Source organism: Piliocolobus tephrosceles, unplaced genomic scaffold (assembly GCF_002776525.5).
Source record: "Piliocolobus tephrosceles isolate RC106 unplaced genomic scaffold, ASM277652v3 unscaffolded_108, whole genome shotgun sequence".
Lineage (NCBI taxonomy): Eukaryota > Metazoa > Chordata > Mammalia > Primates > Cercopithecidae > Piliocolobus > Piliocolobus tephrosceles.
In genome coordinates, this window is record NW_022291865.1 from 2,140,669 (window position 1) to 2,163,295 (window position 22,627).

General features: G+C 41.5%; 1 protein-coding gene and 1 non-coding gene across 8 annotated transcripts in view; both read left to right on the top strand.

The window, feature by feature from the left end:
• LOC111529154 (zinc finger protein 106) overlaps positions 1–22,627 on the top strand; it is an 83,971-nt gene that overhangs the window by 48,665 nt on the left and 12,679 nt on the right. For 5 of the 7 annotated variants that reach the window (XR_003306829.1, XM_026447846.1, XM_023195995.2 and 2 more), the window contains 10 exons: positions 117–750; positions 2,175–2,244; positions 3,850–4,004; positions 4,582–4,642; positions 6,347–6,688; positions 8,369–9,149; positions 9,518–9,573; positions 10,805–10,950; positions 12,683–12,817; positions 20,128–20,244. Coding sequence is in view for 6 of the 7 variants with exons in the window: in XM_026447846.1 (XP_026303631.1) it covers positions 117–750; positions 2,175–2,244; positions 3,850–4,004; positions 4,582–4,642; positions 6,347–6,688; positions 8,369–9,149; positions 9,518–9,573; positions 10,805–10,950; positions 12,683–12,817; positions 20,128–20,244 (2,497 nt within the window). In the remaining variant the exon portion in view is untranslated. The remainder of the gene's footprint in view (positions 1–116; positions 751–2,174; positions 2,245–3,849; positions 4,005–4,581; positions 4,643–6,346; positions 6,689–8,368; positions 9,150–9,517; positions 9,574–10,804; positions 10,951–12,682; positions 12,818–20,127; positions 20,245–22,627) is intronic. The other 2 variants (XM_026447845.2, XM_031935009.1) reach the window with 1 other exon arrangement.
• On the top strand, positions 20,565–20,671 carry LOC111529190. Its single transcript, XR_002727341.1, has one exon. It is a non-coding gene; the product is annotated as a U6 spliceosomal RNA (small nuclear RNA).

The following is a 22,627-nucleotide window of genomic DNA, read 5'->3' on the forward strand; positions in this document are numbered from 1 at the left end:
GAACCACCTTCCTTTTTATAACCTCAGTGCTTGAGAGAGCCTGGCACATTAAAAAATAATGCCTCTCCCAACAACCATATCCAATTTATGTTTTCATTTTTTCTTTCTTCCTTAAGGTTTGGCATAGAAATGGTACCCCTTGTTCAAAATGAACAAGAAGCCTTAGATTTGGATGGGGAACCTGATCTGTCCAGTCTAGAAGGATTCCAGTGGGAAGGCGTTTCCATTTCCTCATCCCCTGGCTTGGCAAGAAAGCGAAGCCTTTCTGAGAGCAGCGTGATCATGGACAGAGCTCCTTCTGTGTATAGCTTCTTCAGTGAGGAAGGTACAGGCAAAGAAAATGAGCCCCAGCAGATGGTTTCACCTAGTAACTCATTGAGGGCTGGACAGAGTCAGAACGCAACCATGCACCTCAAACAAGAAGTGACACCTCTGGCTGCCTCCCTCCGAACAGGTGAAAGGGCTGAAAATGTTGCTACCCGAAGGCGACATAGTGCACAATTACCTTCTGATGATATAATACCTTTGATGCATTCAGCAAAAGACTTGAACAGCCAGGAGAGGTCTATGCCACCTTCAGAGAGTCAGAATTCCCAAGAGAGTAATGGAGAAGGAAACTCTCTGTCATCAAATGCATCCTCAGCCCTTGTGATCTCCAGTTTAGTGGATGCAGCCACAGATAGTAGCTGTACCTCTGGTGCTGAACAAAATGATGGCCAAAGTATTAGAAAGAAACGAAGAGCCACTGGAGTGAGTATAATTCCCTCTGCTTTTTATAGAACATCGCATGTGGCAAGTTAGTTGCTTATTAAAAAAGCTTCAGCTGTTTTTCTTGGGTGTCTGGGATTGTGATTCTCTCAACTTCTAGAAGAATTGTGAGGTTCTTACTTTCATCCTACTGGTTTCTTACACTGAGTAATTCTGCTAAATTAAATGTAATCTAATATGAATGTACAGTACCAGGAAAATATGAAGTCATGTCTAAAACCAGTGTCCAAGCCAATGATTCTTTGTATCACCTGACCAAGGATCAGTCACATCTTCAGCTGTAACTCAATCTGTTTTCATAGATGCATTCTGCACTGCTGCTGAAGAAAGGCGTTCTACTGTTGTAGAGCATGGATGATTGCTGGATTCAGGAGTGCTAGCCTTAACACTAAGATGGTTTTAATACTATTAGAGTGCGTATAGATGAATAGAGTATAGAAATATTTTTAGTCTGTGTAACTCTGTCCTTCGTCCTTCAGTTACCCAGCCCGGCCTTTAAGAATCTTTTATTTCACTGATAGCACTTCTGCTCTTCCGGCAATTCTGCCGCTAATACTGCTTAACCCTCTCGGTATCCCTTTCTGGAAAGAAAGAGGTGCTGGTAGTGAGATAGTCTGGGATCTGGCAATGTGAAAAAAAAATAGGTTCTTCTCTTCATTATTTATTTGTTTATTTTATAATATTTTAAAATTTATATTAGAGACGAGGTCTCACAATGTAGTCCAGACTGCTCTGGAACTCCTGGACTCAAGCAGTCCTCCTGCCTCAACCTCTCAAGTATTGGGGACTACAAGCATGTGTCGCTGTGCTGGGCTTCTCTCATTTACTACTGAGGTGATAAACATAGTAGTTAAGGTCATGAATTTTAGGCTTGCTTCAAATTGCAATTCTGCTCCTTTGAGCTAGATGCTATATGTAGTGGATGTTATTGGATGACTTAAAATACACTTCAAGCTGAGGAATTGTCCTATGACAAAGAGCTTGTCTCGAGGACTGTTAAGCTTTTTGTTGTACAGGTTTTCTTGCTGAAATTTAAAGTAGAAACTATGCCAAGTTATAAATATATATATTTATACATATAACTGGCTTTGTCAATACTTCTACTTGTGCCTTACTACACCAGGACGGAATGCTTTGTCTGACCTCCATGGGCTTTCCTACCTCTAGGATGCTAGAAGGCACTTCACCCTGGATTCTTTTTTTTCCTTTCTTTCTTTTTGAATCAGATATGTTTATTGAACTGAAATTTGAGTTTGTACCATGTGCGTGAGACTCCTGTGATCGTGTTAGAGATGGTAGCAATAGTGAGGAACAGGGTACAGCTATCTTAGAATTGATTCCTTTTGCTCCTCTTGGATAATGGCTTTTACACATTGGATTTTATGCAGTTTTCTTTATCGCTCCAGGATGGATCTTCTCCTGAACTCCCAAGTCTTGAGAGAAAAAATAAAAGAAGGAAAATTAAAGGAAAAAAAGGTATGGTGCAGAATATTTTGGGAGAAAGAAGTTGGTGTTTTTTGTTTCGTTTTTTGGGTTTTTTTGGTAACCTCCCAACTCTTGGGCTCAAGCAATCCTCTTCTCTTAGCCTCCCGAGTAGGTAGGACTACCGATGTGTGATAACACACTAATTCTTTTTATTTTTTTGTAGAGACAGGGTCTAGCTATATTGCCCAGGCTGGACTCAAACTGCTGGGGTCCAGTGATCCTCTCGCCTTGGCCCCCCAAAGTGTTGGGATTACAGGTGTAAGCCACTGTGTCCAGCCCCAAGAGGTTCTTGTAGCAGTTCAGTGTTTGTACAACTTGACACAGAGCATAGCTTGTCATTTATCAAACACTGATTGTCCATTGACTTTTTTTGGGCATTTTTGTTGCCTTGCTTAAGAGGAAAGAAAAGTTTGATTTCCTAATACATCCAGTTACAACTGTAGAAGAAATATATGATGTCACATAGACTTGTTTGCCAAGGTTAGTATATCACTGGGACAATATATAGCCAGAAAGTTTCCTTAAGCCTTTTCAGTGGGATAAAACATGTTGGCCCTCTTGGTCATGAATAGCCATTTCTCTCACTTTCTGTTTTTGAGGCATCTTGGTTGCTTCCCCGCTGCCCTACCTCCACACTCCCTTCCTTGGTTGTTTTTCTAAAGTGAATTAGGAAAGAAGTTATTAACATTGCTCCCTCATTGATATGTTTCTGTGATTCCTGCTTTTCATTGACTCTAACCCAGTTCTAGTATAACGGCTAGTCCTGGAAGTGATTGGATGAGGCTTGAGTGAATGGATGTGATGGATAAGGGAGGAGTCACGGACAACCCACATTTCTGGCTGGACCAACCAGATGGATCATATGTAGAGCTAGGAAGCTCCATGAGAGGAGCAGATTGAGAATAGAGAAAGGTGGTGAATTCCCTCAGGGATTCTTTGACTTAAAGGACCTTTGAGATAACCTAGCTAGAAATATCGTAGTCAGTAGTTGGCTATGTGGGTGTGGAGCTTAAGGGAGAGGTCCTGGCATATTGAATAGGAAACAGACAAACCCAATGATGGTAAATACACACACAGAACATTTTATTCAAAGTAAGTTAAGTGTACTATTTCACAGTTGTATTTTCTTCAGGAAGTCTTCTCTAATAAAAACAATTTTTAAGTCAACTGACAGACTAAATATGGATTGGAAAGAGAGTGCAAGCAGTCTAGGTCCAGAGTCCAATCTAAGCAGAAGTCCTTTGTGAAGACAGTGGTAGGTAAAGGAAGAATGGGAAACGAGACCGTTGAACAGATGGTTTGCATGGGACAGATTTCACCTGGAAAGGCAGTGGTGGAAGGTGGTGATCAGATGAGACAGAATGATGTGGTGGACCCTGGAGCTTATGAGACTCCTCCATCTTAGCAGGTGTCACCTTTGGTTCCTAGCTTTGATATCATTGTGGTTGACTAAATGTTTTGTGAATTTCCAGTGACCTGTTGAGGAATACATAAAGTCTTATCCTAAATAGTGGGAATAGTTCAATCTTGTGAGGAGCTGTGTGATGAGACGGAAATCTCTAGTATTAACCTGAACCTTGTGGTTTCTTTTGGCAGAACGTTCTCAGGTTGACCAGCTGCTGAATATTTCTTTAAGGGAGGAAGAACTTAGTAAGTCATTGCAGTGCATGGATAACAATCTTCTGCAAGCCCGTGCAGCCCTTCAGACAGCTTATGTGGAAGTTCAGAGGCTACTTATGCTCAAGCAGCAGGTAACAGCATGTGGAGGATTTAATAAAAATGGATCATCTCTGAAATCATGTTTTGTCCTGCCAAACCCATGGCTGGAGTCACCCCAAAAGCAGTGGCAGGGGAATTTCCACAAGGGAAGTGCCCAGACTGTGCCTAATGGGGGACAGTTAGGATTCCAAAGAAAGAAGCACAAAATGCCAGGGTGATGAGTCCAAAGCATTTATTAGGAGAGCTTACTTACAGAGTAGGCTGCAGCAGTCCCGACAAGGGACAGCAAGAAAGGGGTGTTCTCCCTAGGTGTATCCACAGCCAGCGGGCGGGATGTGGAGTTTATATGAGGGTTTAAGGAATTCGGCTCCAGGCCAGGGCCAATTTCTTTCAGTGTTTTGGGCAACAACCTAAATACTTTTATCAGTGCCTGGGAATCTTCAAGGCCCCAGGTGGGGTTAAGGCCTGCTGGGGAAAACCTGCAGCTGGCTGGGTCACAGAGCAGTCAAAACACTGATTTTTGGTCAAGGACATGGAAGAAAAGTGGGGAGACCTAGAGAATCCTACAAGTTGGATTTCAAAATGCTTAATAAAATACTTTATTTTTAGATAACTATGGAGATGAGTGCACTGAGGACCCATAGAATACAGATTCTACAGGGATTACAAGGTATTCAGAGGGCGTCTGATGGATAGCTTGTTACTTTTTTGTTCTGCTTTTTTTTTTTTTGTTTTTTGTTTTTTTAGACAGAGTCTTGCTCTATCCCCCAGGCTGGAGTGCAGTGGCGCAATCTCTGCTCACTGCAACCTCTGTCTCCCGGGTTCAAGTGATTCTCGTGCCTCAGCAGTTGATTAGCTGGAATTACAGGTGCCCACCCCACCCCCAGCTAATTTTTGTATTTTTAGTAGAGACAGAGTTTCACCATGTTGGCCAGACTGGTCTTGAATTCCTGACCTCAGGTGATCCGCCTGCCTCAGCCTCCCAAAGTGCTGGATTACAGGCGTGAGCCACTGCACCAGGCCTTTTTGTTCTCTTTGAGGAGAATGAAAAGTAGTCATGAAAAGGTCATGTTATTTCTCTCCTGTCTCCTTGGTTTCATCCTTTTTTGTTTTTATGAGACAGGGCCTTGCTCTGTCACTCAGGCTGGAGCGCAGTGGCATGATCATGGCTCATTGCAGCCTCAACCTCCTGGGCTCAAGCGATCTTCCCACCTCACTCTCCCCAGTAGCTGGGACTACAGATGTGTGTCACCATGCCTGGTTATTAAAATTTTTAACTTTTAATTTTATAAAGTTATAATTTAAAATCGTAAAAATTTAAAGGTTATAAAAATTATAAAAAGTTATATAAAATTATAAAAAGTTACAAAAATTTAAAAAATGTTTTTATAGAGATGGGATCTCCCAGTGTTTCCCAGGATAGTCCCAAACTCCTGGGCTCAAGCAATCCTCCTAACTTGACCTCCCAAATGGTTAGGATTACAGGCCTGAGCCACCACGCCTGGCCAGTTTCATCCTTCTATAGTAAGGTCTGTAGATGGTGCATCCCAAAAATGTTTAGCAACAGACAATATGTTTTAGAGAGAGTTTTGATTAGGAATCAAGAGGCCTGGATTCAAATCTTTGCTCTTCCATTAGTAACCTATATAACTTTGGACAAGTCATTTAAAATTTGAAAAATTGGAATGTAGCCAGGCACAATGGCTCATGACTGTAATCCCAGCACTTTGGGAGTCTGAGGCAGGTGGATTCCTTGAGTCCAGGCAACATGGTGAAACCCTGTCTCTACAAATAAATACAAAAGTTATTAATAATTATTAATAATAATTAATAATAATTCCAGCCTGACCAACATGGTGAAAACCCATCTCTACTAAAAATACAAAAATTAGCTGGGCATGGTGGCAGGCGCCTGTAATCCCAGCTACTCAGGACGCTGAGGCAGGAGAATCGCTTGAACTCGGGAGGCGGAGGTTGCAGTGAGCTGAGATTGCGCCACTGCACTCCAGCCTGGGCGACAGAGTGAGACTCTGTCTCAAAAAAATAATAACAATAATAACTGGGCATAGTGGCATGTGCCTATAATCGCAACTGCTTGGGAGGCTGAGGCAGGAGGATTGCTTGAGTCCATGCACTGCAGCCTGGGTGACAAAGCGAGACCCTATCTGAAAAAAAAATGTTGATGCCTATTCTGTCTGTATCCTTGGTGGTTGTAGAGATTATATTCTGTATATTTCGGAGAATTATGACAGACTATGCTAATATACTTACTTAAAATTCTTTTCTAATATTTAAATATACAAATTAGCTCAGAAACAAATGACTTTTCGGATAACATTTTTGCATTTCTATGTATGTCTGTTTCCCATTCTAGAAACATATGAACCTTCTGAGCACCCAGACCAGGTTCCCTGTAGCCTCACACGAGAACGAAGGAACAGTAGATCTCAAACATCCGTTGATGCCGCACTGCTGCCTACTCCCTTTTTCCCACTTTTTCTGGAGCCTCCATCTTCCCATGTGTCTCCATCACCCACCGGAGCCTCTCTTCAGATAACCACATCTCCTACTTTCCAAACCCATGGCAGTGTCCCTGCTCCAGACTCATCAGTTCAGATTAAACAAGAGCCCATGTCTCCTGAACAAGATGAGAATGTGAATGCTGTGCCACCAAGCTCTGCCTGCAATGTGTCCAACGAACTACTGGAAGCTAATAGTACGTAAGCTTTTCTCTGGGTTAAGGGCATCCCAGTAGTGGGACTGGGGCATTTTTATATGAGTGATATAAGCCATACTTGCTCATTAAAACTAAAATGAGCAAATACAACTAATTTTTCACTGAAATTCTCTTCATATATACAGGAGGATTCTTTTAAAATATTTTAGAGAATGTAATTTAAATATCAGTCATTCTCTATTATTTCCTATAATCTAGGGTTAGAGTTGACTTTGTATTAACACCCACAAGGTTCCATTTATTAGGATAAGTATAAAATTTGTTTTGTGTGAAATAAATGGGGTTGAAGTTAATTCAACCAATTTTCTAAATAAGGTCTATCCTCTGAATTTCTTTGCACTTAACTGTCTATATAATCTCAAATACAAACCAGGATTAATATAAGCTTGAGAGGCAGGTGGCCATGATGGGGTTTGGAATCATCTACTAAGAACTTTGTGTTGAGAAATAGCCAGGGTTTTCACTCTTTTCAAAAAATAACACTTACCTGGTTATCATTTTAGAATATGTCTAAGCTATGTAAAATCCTGTTAGAAGTTTGCATTACCACAGTGGTGCTGTATTTGAAAGTTAAGTCCAACAAACTGGCATTGTGTGGTTTCCTGAGCAAAAGCAAAAAGTCTAAAAAATTACTCTAGATTTTACTACCAGTACTGTGTTGCAATATTAATCTAGATGTTAGTATCAAATGTATAGCTTATTTGTTTATTGAGACAGAGTCTCACTCTGTCACTCAGGCTGGAGTGCGGTGGCACAATCACAGCTCACCACAGGCTTGACCTCCTGGGCTCAGATGATCCTCCCACCTCAGCCTCCGGAGTAGCTAGGACTACAGACGCCTGCCACCATGCCCGGCTCATTTTTGTATTTTTTTTTTTTTTTTTGTAGTTATTTCAGTCTTTCTTAAATCATGTTTTTGTGTTTACATGTAGAACTTATACAAAGGAGCAATCATATATAACCTGACTTTTTCCATTTAATATATCATGATTTTTCTATCATAAAAATAATTTATCTAAAATATTTTATATTACAAGTTGCATAATATTTGAATAGTTGCATAATTTGGATATACAATAATTTATGTGGTGAATCTTTTTTGAATATTTAGTTTTCTAACTTTTTTCATATTCTGTATAACACTGCATTGTATATGTCTTTGAGTACATCTGTGATTATTTCATCACTTTTAATTCCTAGACATGAAGTGTCAAAGGAAATTGACATTTCTAAGTCAGCAAATATTTTAACTACTAAAGTGTAGCTAAATTGGATGGGTGTGGATAATGAAAACTTCAAAGAAATAAAAGTAAAAGGACTTCAGCTAAGTAGACATTTAAGTGTCTGCTAAGAATAAAACACAATGTTAAATGTGTGGACATTTAAAACGAGAAAAAGATTAATAGAAACAGTCCCTCCCCACAAGGAGCTTTTGTAGGGAATAAGACACACAGTGTCTGTGACATTCACACGAGGCAGAGGGTAGTAAGTGCTGTCATAGGAGTGTATGTAGGTGATGGGAAACTGAGGGGTGAGATACCAGCTGAAACAGTCATGGTTTTGTGAACATCTTATTGAAATATTTGGTAGAGTTTCAGTCAGTGATAAATTGCAGGAAACACAAAAAAGGATGCAATAATTTTTTTCCTCTCAATTCAGGAGAGATCAGTGACAGTTGTCCAGTTTATCCAGTCATCACTGCTAGATTGTCCTTATCAGAGTCAACAGAAAGTTTCCATGAGCCTAGCCAAGAACTGAAGTTTTCTGTGGAGCAAAGAAATACCAGAAACAGAGAGAACTCTCCCTCTTCCCAATCAGCTGGTCTTTCTAGCATAAATAAAGAAGGGGAAGAGCCAACCAGAGGCAATAGTGGGTCTGAAGCCTGTACCAGTTCTTTTCTAAGATTGTCTTTTGCTTCAGAAACCCCTTTGGAAAAGGAACCCCACTCTCCAGCTGACCAGCCTGAACAACAGGCAGAATCCACTTTGACATCCGCTGAGACTAGGGGAAGCAAGAAAAAGAAGAAACTTCGGAAGAAGAAAAGTCTACGGGCTGCCCATGTTCCTGAGAATAGTGACACTGAACAGGATGTTTTGACTGTTAAACCCGTAAGGAAAGTAAAAGCTGGAAAGTTAATTAAAGGGGGGAAAGTAACAACCTCCACTTGGGAAGACAGCAGGACTGGTCGGGAGCAGGGGAGTGTCAGAGATGAGCCAGATAGTGACTCGTCTCTGGAAGTCCTAGAAATTCCTAATCCTCAGTTAGAAGTAGTAGCCATTGATTCTTCAGAATCAGGAGAAGAGAAACCAGACAGCCCATCTAAAAAGGATATTTGGAACTCTACAGAGCAAAACCTGCTAGAAACTTCTCGTTCTGGGTGTGATGAAGTTAGCTCGACCAGTGAAATTGGCACTCGCTATAAAGACGGCATCCCTGTAAGGTAAGAGTATTGTATTGGTCCAGTCAGAAGAACTTTCACCAACTTTATTTTTTTAAAATAGAATTTTAAATTATGAATCAGAATTTATTTAAAAATCAAAATTTACGTGAATGCAGCAGGGATTATGGACATGGAAAAATTAAAGCTCGGCAGTAGAGATTTTCTCCTTTCTCTTTTGACTGTGTTATAAAATATTCACTCTGCTTTTATTTCCCTTCCTTTAGAAATTTCAGATGGAAAAACTAATTTCTTATATCATTACTACTTTGCCCATTGTTTAGAAAAATCCTTTGAGTCAGGAAATGTTTACTTTTGCTACCCGCCCTGTTCACACAGATGCTGAGAACACTTTTGCTGTTATTTTGTAGTGTGGCAGAAACTCAGACTGTGATCTCTTCCATAAAAGGATCAAAGAATTCTTCAGGTATTTGCTGTTCAGTTTTATTTAAATTAACCACAGAATTAAAAGCCTTGTAAATATTAAAGCCAGAATTTAAACCTACTTAAATATATTTATAGAATAAGAGAATGGGGAGGGGTTTATCACCAAGAGGATTGCCTTGATCAACAGTTCTGCTATTCTTAAAACCTCACATCCTGGTCTTTCAGATTCTTATTCTCATCTGTCTTATTGATTGATTGATTGGTTGTGACAGAGTCTTGCTTTGTCACCCAGGCTGGAGTGCAGTGACATGATCTCTGCTCACTGCAACTTCCACCTCCCAGGTTCAAGCAATTCTCCTGCCTCAGCCTCCCAAATAGCTGGGACCACAGGTGCACGCCATCACGCCTGGCAAATTTTTTTTTGTATTTTTAGTAGAGACAGGGTTTCATCACGTTGACCAGGCTGGTCTCCAACTCCTGGCCTCAAGTGATCCTCACGCCTCGGCCTCCCAAAGTGCTGGGATTACAGGTGTAAGCCATCATGCCTGGCCCTTCTAATCTGTCTTATCCAGCTCCCTTATCTGTTCAACTAATTAGTATAAAGGTTTCATTGGCTCTAAGGATATTTGCTTTCAGAAGGAACTGCTTAAGGAATACTACCTTACTCAAAGAAATAACTGTTTGGAAGTATGGGAGGGGTTGGGTACCTTCCAAGTATCACTCAAAGCTTTTATTTATTTATTTATTTTTGAGACAGAGTCTCGCTCTGTCGCCCAGGCTGGAGTCCAGTGGTGTGATCTCGGCTAACTGCAACCTCTGCCCCTGGGTTCAAGTGATTCTCCTGCCTCAGCCTCCCCAAGTAACTGGGACTACAGGCACACGCCACCATGCCCAGCTAATTTTTGTATTTTTAGTAGAGATGGGGTTTCACCATCTTGGCCAGGCTAGTCTCAAACTCCTGGCCTCAGGTGATTCGCCCACCTCAGCCTCCCAAAGTGTTGAGATGACAGGTGTGAGCCACCACACCCAGCCCAAAAGCTCGTTATGTAATTATCTATCTTTTTCCTAAGTGAAAGGCCTTTGCTTATTATGCAGTCTTCATAGTGAAGATGTGTAATCAGAATTGGAGTAGTCTGATAGAGGAACTAAGCTTTAAGGGGATCTACTTTTGGTTTAATCTAGGGACTGCTGTATTGTATAATAGTTCTGATTTTTGAGGGTCTTTTCAGACTCTAGCAGACAGGTCTCTGAAACCTACTCTTGTTTTCCAGAAATATCTTCAGAGCCAGGAGATGATGATGAGCCCACAGAAGGAACCTTTGAGGGGCACCAAGCTGCTGTCAATGCAATTCAGATATTTGGGAACTTACTATATACCTGTTCAGCAGATAAAACTGTCCGGGTTTATAATCTGGTGGTAAGTTGATAGAACATGTAGTATGTTTTTGGTTGCAGGTTTTGGAAAATCCAGTTTATACTCTTTTAAACAGTAGAGGGAATTTGTTGGCTGTCTGGAGAAAGGGGTGGGCCTTAGATTGACTTTAGATGCATTTGATCCAGTAGCTCCGCAAGGTCATTGGGGACTTAATTTCTTTTTGTCTCTCTACTCTGCCTTCTCTGGTATCACCTCTTTCTGAAAGCTAGTTCCCCTCCTGCTCACAAGGTAAATGTCAGGAGCCGCTGGGGTCTCTTTTTCCCTCCCACCAGCACAAAAGGGTCCTGTGTTTTATTCCCTGAACGATCACCTTTGCCTGTGGCAAAAGGTGGTTGGGATTACACCAGTGGTCTTGGACTGTTCAGGTCCCAACACTGGAGTTGGTAATGGGGTCACTTGCATAGCAGCTACATAATAGAGGAGGGATGAAGTGAATATGGGGAAGTATTGGAGGAGGTATTTTCCCTGACAAGTGATTGATTACAAGTAGAGTTTGAGTTATTAAGGAGAGCAACACTTTTCCACTACCTCACACTTAGTATTATCTGATGCTTGTTACTCTCAAAAGAATGAACTTTTGAGTTTTGAATTTGAATTTGTTCATAAACTAATTATGAACAATGATAGCTTAAGAAATTTGAGGAACATGATGTTGTCTGAATGAACACCATGAAAATATTTAAAATTGCTAGAGTCCGCGAAAATTTAAAAGTTAGATGATAGACCACGAAGATGCGTTTGCTATAGGCAACAGGTATGTAGATTCCTTTAGCTTAATGATATGAGGATTAACACGAATGACTGAAAAAAGAAAGCAATGCTACCAGGATGTATAGGTGTAAGATCTAGGGGGACAGGGTATCAAAATATGTATGTGTATATATACATGTACATTCTAAATAGATCTCAGTATGTGCACTGAGATAACATTTGGAATGTACCCGTAAGAAACAACACCAGAGGCCAGGTACAGTGGCTCACGCCTGTAATCCCAGCACTTTGGGAGGCCGAGGCGGGGGGATCATGAGGTCAGGAGATGGAGACCATCCTGGCTAACACGGTGAAACCCCGTCTCTACTAAAAATACAAAAAACTAGCCAGGTGTGGTGGCGGGTGCCTGTAGTCCCAGCTACTCGGGAGGCTGAGGCAGGAGAATGGCGTGAATCTAAGAGGCAGAGCTTGCAGTCAGCCGAGATCGCGCCACTGCACTCCAGCCTGGGCGACAGAGCGAGACTCCATCTCAAAAAAAAAAGAAAAAAAGAGAAACACCACCAGAACCACTAGACCTGTGATAGCACCTGATATGTTTTTTAATACCATGGTGCATTCTCACAAGCTGCTTATCAAATGCACATCTTTTGTGGGTAATTAGCTACAGTTTGGATTTGCTAGGTCCTTGGTCCATGTCAGAAAGCTTTGCCCTAAACATTAATTAAAATTCTGGCTATCTTACAGTGAATTGCCGTAAATATTTTTTGGTATGGCTCAACAAACATATACTTTCAGATACCTCATTGCCTATGACTGTTTGCTGGCATTTGGTGAACATATATTTACTGAACATCTTTTGTGTACCAGGTGCTGTTTTAGACACTGAGGATACAGCAGTGAACTGAATGTTTTAGCATCTTTTTTTTTTTTTTTTTTGAGGAAATATATTATCTAATCCTTCTATATTTTATAAGTAAGAATCTGGTCTGTGCTTAAACTTCAGAGTCGGAAATGTGTTGGTGTCTTTGAGGGCCATACCTCGAAAGTAAACTGCCTCCTGGTTACCCAGACATCTGGGAAGAACGCTGCCCTTTACACTGGCTCCAGTGACCATACCGTCCGTTGCTATGATGTTAAGGTAGGTGGGTCCAGAGAAATCCAAAGTGGTTCATATTGAGTCGTTTTGTATTTACTGTGTGGAGTGGAGACACTGGCAGATGCTTCATTCTACCCACCGTCTCCTTTTCGCTTCTAAACAATGTTTAGCACATTGTTGTAGCTTTAGGTAGATATGAGACTTAGACATAAACTGTATTTTCGGTCTCCACCAGTATTTTTTCACTTCCTACTATTAATATACCTTCCTTGGTCTTTGCCACAAATGTTATGCATATCATGTATCAAAATTAATCCTAGATAGAATAAAGAGAAAAATGTAGGCTGGGTGTGGTGGCTCACGCCTGTAATCCCAGCACTTTGGGAGGCAGAGGTGGGCGGATTCACCTGAGGTCAGGAGTTCGAGACCAGCCTGACCAACATGGAGAAACCCCGTCTCTACTAAAAATACAAAATTAGCCGGGTGTGGTGGCACATGCCTATAATCCCAGCTACTTGGGAGGCTGAGGCAGGAGAATCGCTTGAACCCAGGAGGCAGAGGTTGCAGTGAGCCGAGGTCGTGCCACTGCACTCCAGCCTTGGCAATGAGAGCAAAACTCCGTCTCAGGGAAAAAAATAAATAAAAAGCAAAATGTATAAATTTTTTAAATCTGCAGAATTAGAAATGGACATCTCCTCTGAGAGTTTTTTAAACTTAAATGCACTGAAATAAATGAGAAAATTATGTTTAAAACTGTATACAATATGTTCTTAATTTCTTTAAAAGATGGAGATACATGAAGCAGAATTTATAAGACTATCATTAAGTTTATAACATAGATGGAATATATGTGATAACAGGAACATAAAGAAGTAGGAGGGGATGGAGCTGTGCTAGAACAAGGTTCTTATATTTTACTGGGAATAAGTACTAATTTGAACTAGATTGTTATAATTTTAAAAATGTAATCCCTAGAGGCACTGGCTTACAACTTTAGCGTGCATCACATTGACCTGGACAGCTTGTTAAAACACATATTACTGGTCCCCACTCCCAGAGGTTTTTTTTTTGTTTGTTTTTTGTTTTTTTAAGAGACAGGGTCTCACCATGTTGCTCAGGCTGGTTTTGAGCTCCTGGAGTTAGGCGATCCTCCCACCTCGGCCTCCCAAAGTGCTGAGATTACAGGCATGAGCCACCACACGCAGCCCTTCCCAGAGCTTCTGATCCAGTAGGCTTGGGGTCAAACTCACAAATTTACATTTCTTGGCCAGGTACTATGATTCATATCTGTAATCCCAGCACTTTGGAAGACCAGAGCAGGAGGGTTGCTTGAGGCCAGGAGCTCAAGACCAACCTGGGCAACATAGCAAGACCCTGTCTCTATAAAAAAAATAAAAATGAACTGGATGTGGTGGCTCACACCTATAGTCGTAGCTGTTCCGGAGGCTAAGGTGGGAGGATCACTTGAGCCCAGGAGTTCAAGGTTATAGTGAGCTATGATTGTGTCACCTCACTACAGCCTGGGTGTCAGAACAAGAGCCTACCTCAAAAAAGCATAAAAATTAACCAAAACAAACAAAAAGAATTTACACTTCTAATAAGGTATTATGTGATATTGATGCAGATGGTTTGGGGACCACACTTTGAGAAATACTGCCCTAGAGTAATTACTAAACTAATAATGCAAAGAGGGTCATGGGGTCAGGAGTTTGAGACCAGACTGGCCAACCTGGTGAAACCCCGTCTCTACTAAAAATACAAAAATTAGTCAGGTGTGGTGGTGTACACCTGTAATCCCAGCTACTCGGGAGGCTGAGGCTGGAGAATCACTTGAACTGGGAGGCGGAGATTGCAGTGAGCCAAGATCATGCCACTGCACTCCAGCCTGGGCACAAGAGCAAGACTCCTTCTCAAAAAAATAAAAAAAAAGAATAATGCAAAGAAATTGAGCTTAGAAAGTCAATTGAGGGATTAAAATGGCAAGCTAAAAATATACTTAATACAAGAGAAGGTAGAAGGAGAAATAGAGGAATAAAAATGAGACAAATAGAAAGCAAATAGCAAATTGGAGACCTAAATTTACCCATGTTTAATAATTATATTAAATGTGAGTGAACTGACACTAAAATCAAAAGGCAGAAATTGGCTGAATACAGAAGTAACATCAAAATCTTTGTTGTCTACAAGAGACACACTTTTATTTTTGAGACACGGTCTTGGCCTGTCACCCTGGCTGGAGTGCAGTGGTGTGATTATAAGTCGCTGTAGCCTGGAACTCCTGGGCTCAAGTGATCCTCCTGCCTCAGCTTCCTGAGTAATTGGGATTACAGGTACATGTCACTACGGTTTGCTAATTAAAATTTTTTTTTTTTTTTTGAGACGGAGTCTCACTCTGTCGCCCAGGCTGGAGTGCAGTGGCCGGATTTCAGCTCACTGCAAGCTCCGCCCCCTGGGTTCACGCCATTCTCCTGCCTCAGCCTCCGGAGTAGCTGGGACTACAAGCGCCCACCACCTCGCCCGACTAGTTTTTTGTATTTTTTTTTTTTTCCAGTAGAGACGGGGTTTCACTGGGTTAACCAGGATGGTCTCGATCTCCTGACCTCATGATCCGCCTGTCTCGGCCTCCCAAAGTGCTGGGATTACAGATTTGAGCCACCCCCCCCCGGCCTTTTTTTTTTTAGAAACAGGGTCTTGCTATGTTGCCTAGACTAGTCTGAAGCTCCTGGGCACAAGCAGTCCCCTTGCTTTGGTCTCCCACAGTGCTGGGATTACAGGCATGCAGCACCATGCCCAGCCAAAGAGACTACTTTAAATGTAAAGACAAAATGGGTTGAAAGTAAAAGAATAAGAATGGAAGAAGATACACTATCCAAATAGTAACAGAACTGGAGTGGTTATGTTAATATTGGGCAAGTAGACTTTAAGACAAGTGACTGAGCACTGTGGCTCATGCCTGCATCCCACTTTGGGAGGCTGAGGTGGGAAGATCGCTTGAGACCAGAAGTTCCAGACCAGCCTGGGTAACATAGTGAGATCCCATCTCCACAAAAAATGAAGAAGTGAGGTAAGCATGGTTGTATGTACCTCTAGTCGTAGCTACTTGAGAGGTTGAGGTGAGAGGATCATTTGAGCTGAGGAATTTGAGGTTATAGTGAGCTATGACAGTGCCACTGCACTCCAGCCTGGGTAACAGAGCGAGACACTGTCCCTTTAAATAATGAAAAGGACAATACTGCTGGAGAAAGGAGGACATTCCATAATGATGAGTCAGCACAGCCAAAAGATACAACAATTATAAGTACAGGTACCTAATAACAGAACTCTAAAATATATGAAACAGTAACTGATAGAACTGAAAGGAGAAATAGACAAATTCACAATTATAGTTGGGGACATCAACAACCCTTTCTCAATAATTGATAGACTACTAAATAAAAAACCATCAAGGATATATAAGAACTGTACAACACCAGCTGGATGTGGTGGCTCATGCCTGTAATCCCAGCACTTTGGGAGGCTGAGGCGAGTGGATCACTTGAGGTCAGGAGTTTGAGACCAGCCTAGCCAACATGATGAAACCCTGTCTCTACTAAAAATACAAAAAAATTAGGCTGGGTGTGGTGGCTTACGCCTGTAATTCCACCACTTTGGGAGGCCAAGGTGGGCATATCACCTGAGGTCAGGAGTTGAGACCAGCTTGACCAACATGTTGAAACCCCCTCATACAAAAATTAGCCAGGTGTGGTGCTCGTGCCTGTAGTCCCAGCTACTTGGGAGGCTGAGGCAGGAGAATTGCTTGAACCTGTGAGGCAGAGGTTGCAGTGAGCCAAGACTGTGCCACTGCACTCCAGCCTGGGCAACAGAATGAGACTCTGTCTCAAAAAATAAATAAAAATAAGAATACAAAAAAATTAGCCGGGCCTGGTGGTACGTGCCTATAATCCCAGCTACTCAGGAGGCTGAGGCAGGAGAATCACTTGAACCTGGGAGGTGAAGGTTGCAGTGAGCTGAGATTGCGCCACTGTACTCCAGCCTGGGCAACAGAGAAAAACTTTGTTTCAAAAAAAAAAAAGAACTGTACAACACCATTAACAAATAAGATCCAATTAGCATTTATAGAACACTCCACTTAAAATTGCAGAATACACATTTTTTTCAAGAATGCGCACATAGACATTCACCAGGACCTCATACTGGGCTATTAAATAAGTCTCAATCAATTTAAAAGTACCAAAATCATACGGAGTATGTTCTCTAACCACAGTGACATTTATTAGAAAGCAGTAACAGAAATCTTGGAAATCCCCAAATATAGGGAGATGAAAATAACATACTTCTAAATTATTGTGGTTCAAAGAAGGAATCACAAGGAAAATTAGAAAATATCTAACTAAATGAAAATGCCACATATCATTTGTAGGATGCAGCTAAAGCATTGCTGAAAGGGAAATTTGTATTTTTTTTTTTTTTTTGAGACGGAGTCTTGCTCTGTCGTCCAGGCTGGAGTACAGTGGCCGGATCTCGGCTCACTGCAAGCTCCGCCTCCCGGGTTTATGCCATTCTCCTGCCTCAGCCTCCTGAGTAGCTGGGACTACAGGCGCCGGCCACCTTGCCCGGCTAGTTTTTTTGTATTTTTTAGTAGAGACGGGGTTTCACCGTGTTAGCCAGGATGGTCTCGATCTCCTGACCTCGTGATCCACCGGTCTCGGCCTCCCAAAGTGCTGGGATTACAGGCTTGAGCCACCGCGCCTGGCCGGAAATTTGTATTTTTAATTGCTTCTATTAGAAAAGAAGAAAGCTTTAAAATTCAAGAAACTACAAAAAGAGGCTGGGCACGGTGGCTCATGTCTGTAATCCCAGTGCCCTGGGAGGTTGCGGTAGGAGGATCCTTTGAGGCCAGGAGTTCAAGCCTAGCTAGGCAACTTGTACAAACCTGTAAAAAATTATACAAACTTGTGAAAAAAAAATTGTAAGCATATTTTGGCAAGAAATAGTCTTATATAAAAATGGGGGGAAAAGCTGTAACTTAAGATATGACAAACATAGGTTTGGTATATGTTGTAAGGGGCTTATACCTTTAAATTCCTACAGCCAGGTGTTGTGGTTCATGCCTGTAATCCCAACACTTTTAGGAGGCCAAGTCGGGAGGATCGCTTGAGCCCAGGAGTTCAAGAACAGCCTAGGCAGCATGATGAGACCGCATCTCTCCAAAAAAAATTTAAAAATAAACTAGGCGTGCGTGATGGCCCACGCCTGCAGTTCCAGCTACTCAGGAGGCTGCGGTGGGAGGATTCCTTGAGCCTCGGAGGTCAAGGCTGCAGTGAGCAGTAATCACGCCACTGCACTCTAGCCAGGAGACAGAGGGAGACCTTGTCTTTCAAAAAACAAAGAAATAAATACATTGACAAAAAACAAGCAAGTCTCTTAAGAAATAGAAATAACTGAAAGAAATACAGTCTTGCAAATAAATGCAAATTAAAACCGAAGTACAAGGAATACCGTTTTTACTCATAATATTAGCAAAAAAAATTTTAAAAAGCTTTTCAGTATTAAGGGTTCTAATGTGTAGTGTTTGGCATAGCAGGAATGTACACTAGTGAAGAAGATTTTGTAACCATTATTTGACATCGAGACATAACTTCATACAGTAAAGCACACAGATTTTAAGTATACAGCTTGCAGAAAAGCAGATATTTCTTTGTATAACTACCACAAAGATCAAAACATAGACCATTTCATAGCCCTGAAGCTTCCCTCAAATGCCTCCCTAGGCATAACCTTCTAAAGCTAATCACTATTTTGACTACTGTCATGGATGCCTTTTGTCTGTGCTTGGCTGTCATGTCAGTATAACTATGCCACATGTATTCTTTAATGTCTAGCTTTAGCTCACCATGGTGTTTGAAAATTCATCTGTATTGGTAGATGTGCCAATAGTTTGTTCTTTTTTTATAACTATGTAATGTTCAATTTCCCCTATAAAGTTACAAAAGATCTCATATGGATGAACCGGAAGCAACATGAATCTTAATATTTAGGCATATTCACTGTCTTTTGCTATATCTTACAATTTGGTATATGGCACTTATGTTTGTAATTTTTTCAGGGGAGAAATTGAATAATTTAAGTGACTGACTCTTTTAGGTATGAAAGAAGGCTGGGAGAGGAGATCAACGGTTTGACAACCCACAGCTTTTCTCATCCTAACCACAGCTTGTCCCACCCTACCCAATTATAACCATCTTGATTTTAACATCTAGTGCCAAGCCCACTTAAAAAGCTACATCTGGGTCTTTAGTAGCCTTCAACAATAAGTTTTTGTTTGTTTGTTTGTTTGTTTGAGACAGAGTCTTGCTCTGTGGCCCAGGCTGGAGTGTGGTGGCGTGATCTCGGCTCACTGTAACCTCCACCTCCCGGGTTCAAGCGATTCTCCTGCCTCAGTCTCCCGAGTAGCTGGGACTACAGGCGTGCGCCACCACGCCTGGCTAATTTTTGGATTTTTAGTAGAGACAGGGTTTCACCATGTTAGCTAGGATGGTCTTGAGCTCCTGACCTGATGATTCACCCGCCTCGGACTCCCAAAGTGTTGGGATTACAGGCGTGAGCCACCGTGCCTGGCCTCAACAATAAATTTTGAATGTACTATGTCCTGGCCCAATTTTTGGTTCTAGGTAAAGAGATTTGCTAGTATAATCTAGTTGGAGGAAACTGGTAGAATCGTTTTTTGAAGGTCAGATCAAACAGTGGGCATTAAACCTGCATGTACATCTGAATTACTAGGGAAATTTTTTACAACACAGATTCTAGAACCCACTGAATTAAGAGTCTCAGGGATGGTGTTGGAGCTTGGGTTCTATATATTTTAAAAGCTTCTTGAGTAATTTAGCCCAGCTAACCCGGCACCAGTTTGAAGGAGGCATTTGGGAGCTATTGAAATAGAGAGTAAGTTGCAGAAAACCACATATTTGATTAGCGCATTTATCAAATACGTAACTATAATCCTGATTTTCTCTTTAGATGTCAAAATACAGCTTTGTCTTTTATATTTGGCCTCTTAATTTAAGAGGCTAAGACCCAACTCATAGTGCCCTTTGAAAAATCTCTACATTCTAAGTTACAAACATGGGTAACAATACTAGAACTTACGTTTATTTTCACATTACGTACAGCTTGGGAGTCTTTGGCCTCATATTTCAAAGGAAAAACAGATCTAAGATAGTCCCCTACAAAATAGAGAATGTCATATTTTCTTCCACATAAGAGTCATTTTAAAGTCTGCTTCTGGGGGAACTGTTTTTGACATCTCATTTGTCAGTACCCTCTGCTGATTCAAGGTTATGTGCTTTCATCAGAGCCGAGAGTGTGTGGAGCAGTTACAGCTGGAAGACCGGGTCCTCTGCTTGCACAGCAGGTGGCGAATCCTCTATGCGGGACTGGCAAATGGCACTGTGGTCACCTTCAACATAAAGGTTAGTGGTTGGGGAGAAAAGACTTGCTTCCCATGCTACTTGAAAATAGTGTGAGTCTGTGTGGGAAGAAGTAGCAGGCAGGGATTTTCCTGTTTTCTTCTGTGGGGAAGCAGCAGAATCAGCTGCTACTCAAACACAGTTATCTTCTGATTTAAGTGAAACAAGATCCTCCATTCTCTCTGCTTCTACTCAAATGTGCCAGGACCAAAATGTAACTCCACTAAATTAAACCAAGCCTAAAGATTTGGGGCCAAATAATGAGTCATGGATTAAACTAGTCTGTCTCAACTTAAGAATGACATCATAAAAAATGAACTTAAGTGCTCACTTCGACAGCACATACACTAAATTTGGAATGATACAGAGAAGATTAGCATGGCCCCTGCGCAAGGATGACATGCAAATTCATGAAGCATTCCATATTAAAAAATAAATGAAGAAAAATGAACTTAAATTCCATTGAGTATGACATTGGTGTGGTTTGGCAGTGGTTTAGGGTTTCATGAGGGCGGTCCGTCTGTGAGGTGAACCGAGAGGTTTGCTATAATGCCCAAATGGCTTCATTCTTTCCTAACCCAGAGATTAATTCATTTGTTGACCTAGCCTTTATTGAGCATCTATTATGTGCTAGGCCCCAGGATAAGATTCAGTTTTTGATGGCCCTGTGTGCTTTGATAAGGTAGCTGGACTTCATCTTACAGGCTTTAAAGTATGAGAAACATGATCCCATCATGTTTCAGGAAAAGTCACTGGAGTTGATAAGATTGGGAAAGATTGGTATTAGCAAAGGCAGGGAGACCATTTAGGAGGCTTTGTAGTAGAAGCTGACATGAAAAAGGTTAAACAGGATGAAGAGAAGGGACTGGAGGAAAGATATAATCTAAGAGGTAGACTTGATAGGTTTGATTGCTAATTAATTGTGGCACCATATCCCCTGGTCATCTTGTAACCATGTGTTAGAATGGTACTGTTACAGTGTCATTCATAGGCCACATGCTAGCTGGAACTAACAGAAGATGTGCATTAAAATATGTCATGGTTTCTGCCTACAGGAAACTTAAAAATCAAGTTAGAAGAATCTAGTGTGTATATAATCAAGTGCCAAGTGATTTGGTGTATTTGATATGATACATCACAGAAGGGCAATTAGTGAAGATTTTTGCATTCTAGATGCAGACAAGTTCTAAGTCTGATTAAATTGGATTAGGGCAATAGAAATGTAGAGGAAAGTAAATTTAAAATATTTTAAAAGCTAAAATGTGATAATTACCTAATTATCTTCTCTTTTGTGAGATTATCAGAAGTGGACAGAAGTGGCTGGATATGGTGGCTCATGCATATAATCCCAGCACTTTGGGAGACTGAGGTAGGAGGATTGCTTGAGCCCAGAAGTTCGAGACCAGCCTGAGCAACAGAGCAAGACTCCTGTTTCTCAAAAAAAAAAAAAATTAATAAAAAAAAAGTTTTTTTTTTTTTTTTTTGAGACGGAGTCTTGCTCTGTTGCCCGGGCTGGAGTGCAGTGGCCGGATCTCAGCTCACTGCAAAGCTCCGCCTCCCGGGTTCACGCCATTCTCCTGCCTCAGCCTCCGGAGTAGCTGGGACTACAGGCGCCCGCCACCTCGCCCGGCTAGTTTTTTTTGTATTTTTAGTAGAGACGGGGTTTCACCATGTTAGCCAGGATGGTCTCGATCTCCTGACCTCGTGATCCGCCCATCTCGGCCTCCCAAAGTGCTGGGATTACAGGCTTGAGCCACCGCGCCCGGCCAAAAAAAGATTTTTTAACTAAAAAGAGAAAAGAAAAAAGCTAAGTATGGTGGCACATGCCTGTAGTCCCAGCTACTCAGGAAGCTGAGGCAGGAGGATTGCTTGGGCCAGGACTTTAAGGCTGCAGTAAGCTATAATCACACCACTGTACTGAAGCCTGGGTGACAGAGTGAGACCCTGTCTCTCTTTTTTTTTTAAGTAGTAGACAGAAGGAAGGAGCAAGACAATCTTGAGGCAAAATGATGAGATGATGACAAGAAATTCAAATGGAAAAGTTCTTTAAAAGGATTGAAAAGCCCTGGAGAAGATGGTCCTAGAGACAGACATTTGAGAATCTCTGCATAGATGCGAATTTTGAAAATGAGGGCTGGGCTTTTTCCTAGTTTGTCCATACTCTGAGAATGTAGTGCTTCTGGAGTCACAGCAGGAAACCAGGACTGTTCACCAGGCCGGCCCACCTCTGGGTCCATTCAGTCTGTCTCCCTAGCACTTCAAGACGGCTGAAATCATTGCTCAGCAATATAGGCTCCCAGCCTATATTGAGCCTATCTGAGCAATGATCAGCTACTTAGTTTTTAGAAGCCTTATTCCAGGCATGCACCTAAAGAACTTTTGTGGA